Source organism: Chanodichthys erythropterus, chromosome 23 (genome assembly GCF_024489055.1).
Source record: "Chanodichthys erythropterus isolate Z2021 chromosome 23, ASM2448905v1, whole genome shotgun sequence".
NCBI lineage: Eukaryota > Metazoa > Chordata > Actinopteri > Cypriniformes > Xenocyprididae > Chanodichthys > Chanodichthys erythropterus.
This window is the reverse complement of record NC_090243.1, coordinates 20,904,205-20,909,187: the sequence shown is the minus strand read 5'-3', so window position 1 is coordinate 20,909,187 and position 4,983 is coordinate 20,904,205. Positions and strand designations below refer to the sequence as shown.

The 4,983-nt window shown below is 35.1% G+C and overlaps 1 protein-coding gene across 1 annotated transcript in view; it reads right to left on the bottom strand.

Moving 5' to 3' along the window:
* LOC137013951 (nuclease EXOG, mitochondrial-like) overlaps nucleotides 1–4,983 on the bottom strand; it is a 6,219-nt gene continuing 1,236 nt past the window's right edge. Inside the window, exons 2-6 of the mRNA XM_067378013.1 lie at nucleotides 4,448–4,597; nucleotides 4,238–4,377; nucleotides 4,062–4,138; nucleotides 3,874–3,988; nucleotides 1–587 (exon numbers count right to left, since the gene is read on the bottom strand). Of these exons, the coding sequence (XP_067234114.1) occupies nucleotides 153–587; nucleotides 3,874–3,988; nucleotides 4,062–4,138; nucleotides 4,238–4,377; nucleotides 4,448–4,597 (917 nt within the window). The 3' untranslated portion in view covers nucleotides 1–152. The remainder of the gene's footprint in view (nucleotides 588–3,873; nucleotides 3,989–4,061; nucleotides 4,139–4,237; nucleotides 4,378–4,447; nucleotides 4,598–4,983) is intronic.

Here is a 4,983-nt window from a genome sequence, read left to right as displayed (position 1 = left end):
TAAATGTAATACTGAATAAGCAGGGGTTTCAAGTAAGTTTCAAGGCTTTGACTGTGATGAGAAAACAGGAACGTTTAAGTAACAATAACAGTAAAAAACACACAAATCTGCTAAAATTCTGCAAAACCAATTAAACGCACATCTAGACCGCTTCACTGCTCTGGTTTCTTCTCCTTCTCCACAAGTTCTCGTTTCTTCTCCAGGTAAAGGTTGGCCAGATAGTCGTCAGGCGTGATTCCCGCGTCCCTCAGCTCCGTCATGACCTTCTCCAGCCGCGCGAGCGTCCTGGCGCTCTTGACCTTCCGCCCGCTGATGTACAGCGTGAACTGTGTGAAGTCCATCAGCTGGCACGAGTCCACGTCACACAGGTTCTTCAGCTGCTCGGCTCGATCCACCTCAGGGAAGAACGTCAGGCCGGACATGCGCTCTAAATCAGACAGGCTCACCTGGAAGTCCGTCAGCGGACGCTCGAAGCCGATCGGAGCGTTTGGGACCACGAACGCCCCGAGAGCCAGAGTCGAGTCTTTCTGCGCAAGGACCACCTTGTACAGGTGAGTGGGAACGGCAACGTCGTCTTCTCCGATCAGCTGTCAGAGGGAAACATGGATTAGAAAGTGTTGGATGCAATTTACACACATATAATACATAAAAAGTGCGTGTTTTTCTGCTGCATTTATTTGATCAAAAATACAATAAAAATGTGAAATATTATTACTATTTAAAATAATGGTTTTCTATGTGAATATATAGTAATATATAATTTATATCATGTGATCAAAGCTGAATTTTCAGCATCGTTACTCCAGTCTTCAGTGTCACATGATCCTTCAGAAATCATTCTAATATGATGATTTGATGCTCAAGAAACATTTATGATTATTATCAGTGTTGAAATCAGTCATATTTTTGGGGAAACTGTGATACATTTTATTTTTCAGGATTTTTTGGTGTATAGAAAGTTTAAAAAAGCAGCATTTATTTGAAATAGAAATATTTAGTGACATTTTAAATGTTTTTACTGTCAATTTAATGAATCCTTGCTCAATAAAAGTATAAATTACGGTAAAAAAAAAACCTGTTTGAATGGAAGTGTATATAAAAATAAAAAATATATTACAAAAAAATAAAAATTGTAAAAATAAATATTCTGCTATTTAAAAAAAAAATAAAAAAATTAAGTTCATCCATACAAGTTCTGTCATACGGAAGAGGATTAGGGCCAAGCAATAATAAAAAAATAAAACCATCTCGAGAATAAAGTTGTTAAATTTCGAGAAAAAAATAAATTGCTGAGAATAAAGTCATTAAATTACGAGAAAAAAGCTGTTAGATTATGAGAACAAATTCGTAATTTAACTAATTTGTTCTCATAATGTAACAACTTTTTTCTCGAAATTTAACAAGTTTTTTATCGTAATTTAATGCATTTATTCTCAACATTTTATCTCAACCTTTTTCTCGAAATTTAACGAGTTTAATCTCAAGATTATTTTTTTATTATTGCTTGGCCCTACATTTTGTAACATTATAAATGTCTTTACTGTCACATTAATGAAATAATTACGGTCAAAAAAAACTTTTGAATGGTAGTGTATATAAAAATAAAAATTTAAAAAAAAATTAAGTTCATCCATACAAGTTCTGTCAACATTCACTCAACTTTATGACACACTTTCCTAAACATGATTATTTTAACAATTTCAGGATGATCTTTGGATGAACAATGAAGCTTCAAACAGGATAAAAAAGACAACACAGATGTGTCATATGACTAAAAAACACTATATATGACTTAAACAACCATATTATATTGTTTTTGGGCTCTACAAGATTGAATGTTGATCATTTTCCTCATTGTTCAGCTCCTCTCTTCCCAGTCTGTCAATAACGTTTAGTTCCTGTCTCTATGAAGCCCCTCCTTCTGAAAGCACAATGTCTTCTGATTGGTCGGCTGGAGCAGTGTGCTGTGATTGGTGTTTGGGAAATGCTCCGCCCCTTACCATAACCGCCAGTTTCAACACACTAATAACTAACTCAACCAGGCCTCGCCCCTTTATTCTGCATATTATTATTATTAATTATTATTTAAATTATTATTTGATTTATTTAAATGAGGCATATTGTGAAGATGGGGGCGTTTCAGGGACACTGATACAGAGAACATGCTGACAGAATGATCATTATGTATTTTTTGGGATATGTCCATCTCACTCCGGCAGCTGATGGAGAGGCGGGACTATGAAAGCAATGATTTCAGATCAAGAGAAACTGTAATCTGGGGAAACTCCAGATCAGAATGACGAGGCAAAACCGGACCGGTCACGGTTAGACTGAGTTCCTCTCGGCACATTCACCGTTACCCAAACTCCCATCAGACGGCTCACTGCACAAGCACATAATTCCCTGAAAACGGGCGCGGAGCGGCACACATGGCCCGGTCCCCGGAGACTCTCCGTGTGTTTGGATGGAGGTGACGTGGCTTCTGTCTCGGCTCATTTGGGAGAGTTCAGAGCCTCGGGGCACCTGTCTGTGTCCATTTAGACCAGATCTGTCCCTCTGAAGCCAGCTGGAGCTCCGGACCCCCCCGACACTGGCTCCTCTGTTATGTAAAACTTCATTTTCAGTCAGGTGGTGTTATTATTATTATCTTAAAGAGTAATCGATGAGGGACGTACACTTAGAAATCATAATTTTAACATCTGTTTGAGGTTAAGAAGGAAACGCTGAGTATTGTTAAACTGATGACTGACGTTTGAGAGTTGATGCAGTGCACCAGCGCCACCTGCTGGACATTCATTATCATTACAATTTCTTTTCACTAAAAGCCTTCACTATCAAAAGAGAGGAAAATAAAGTGTTTATGACTATAATACAGAATTCTAGTAAACATTTCCTGAATTTTACAAAGAAAAAAGCTAAGAAATCAGACAAAATTCTATAAAAATGTAGAATTTTGAAGATATTCTTGATATATTCTATAATAATAATTATTATTATTATTATTCCATTATGTGTTTTCTTAATTAAATTCTCTGATGATGTGTTATTTGCCTTTATTTTTCTCACGTTATTTCTTTATTTTATTTATTTTTTTACATTTTTGTCTTGTTTTTGCATCAATTTCTAATAGGAAAATGTTTTAATATAAAGAAAAATACAAAAAAATCACACAAAATGACATAAAAATGTAGGATTTTAAAGATATTCTTGATATATTCAATAATAATAATATAATAGTAATATTTACTATTCCTTAATGTGTTATTTATCTTTATTTTATTTCTTTTTCTTTTTTTTTTGCCTTGTTTTTGTATCAATTTCTATTAGGAAAATGTTTTAATACAAAGTAAAAACTAAGAAATCAGACAAAATGATATAAAAATTTAGGATTTTGATGATATTCTTGACATATTCTATAATAATAATAATAATAATTATTATTATTATTAATATTATTCCATGATGTGTGTAGCATTTTCTTAATGAATTTATTTAATGTGTTTGTGTTATTTGCCTTTATTTTTCTCATATTTCTTTCTCTTTTTTTTCTTTATTTTATTTTTTTTGCTTATTTTTTTCTATTATAATAATAATATAACAATATTTTATTATTCCTTACTGTGTTATTTGCCTTTATTTTTCTCATGTTATTTCTTTAGTTTCTTGCCTCGTTTTGCGTTAATGTCCTTTATATGCTTTAAAACAAAGAAAAATGCTATGAAACCATAAAAATGTAAGACTTTGAAGCTATTTTTGACATGTGGCGTAACAATAATTTCTATGATGTGAGTAACATTTTCTTAATGAAATGATCTCCTGACATCTTGTTTATTTCCTCATGTTGTGTTGGCGTGAAAGCTGATGTTTGGTCACCTGATAGGAGACGGTCCTCCGCCCGTCCTCTCGCACCTGTGGCAGCAGCAGCGGTCCAGACACCAGCCACACGTCACTGAACCTCAGCGTCAGATCTCTGCAGTAAATCTCCAGCCTTACAGAACACACGAGCACATGAGCGCGCTACTCACACACACACACACACACACACACACACACTCACACACCTGTTCCAGAAGCCGGCGTTGTTCTCATAGTTCTGAGGGACGATGTTGGACAGATAGAAAGTCTCGGCCATCGCTTGCTGTGAACATGATAATATCATTAGCATAGGATCGTTAGAAGGGAAAAGCTTTCATTTTGAGTCATTTGGCCTTCTATATCCATATATACAGTGTTGAACCTCAGAGATCTTGTTGTCTCCTGCAGGAGCCATGTGACCGCGTGACCAGCCGCTGCGCAGGTAGTCCTCGTTACGGGCCGTGAAGAGCTCGGGAATCTTGGGATCGGGTTTGAATTTGCAGTGTTTCCTGTCGGCTTGACCTGGCGGAGGGTTGAAGCAGCGTAAGAATCAGAGCGACGGTCCTGATGGGCGAGACAAGACGACACTCACCCTGTAACCTCTGACCCGACAGGTGTTCTGCCACCCATCTGGGCGTCCGCCGGCTCTGATCGTACGATAAGATGTGGTTGATGTAGAATCTGGTCTCGGCGCCAGTTTGAGGAAGACCGAAGCGCTCGATGAGACGATGGACGGAGCTTCCTGAAGATAACAACAGGTTTATCATAATAACTTTCATTAATGTCATAAATCATAAATATTATTACAGTATTTAAAGATTAACATGGCATTTTGGGTTTGAGATTTCAATTTAAGGCAAAGTGATAAATAAAATAAAATAAAGCAAAACAATAAAATGAAATAAAATAAAAAACATTTACAGCTGACTTTATAAATAAAGATATAATTTTTTATTTTTATTTTATAAGAATAAAAAAAATTGGAAAATTGGAATTTTAAGAATAAAAAAAATGGGAATTTTATAAGAATAAAATTAAAAAACAAAACAAAATAAAAGTAAAATAAAAATACATTAACAGCTAACTTTTCATAAATAAAAATAAAATATTTTATAATAGAAAATAAAA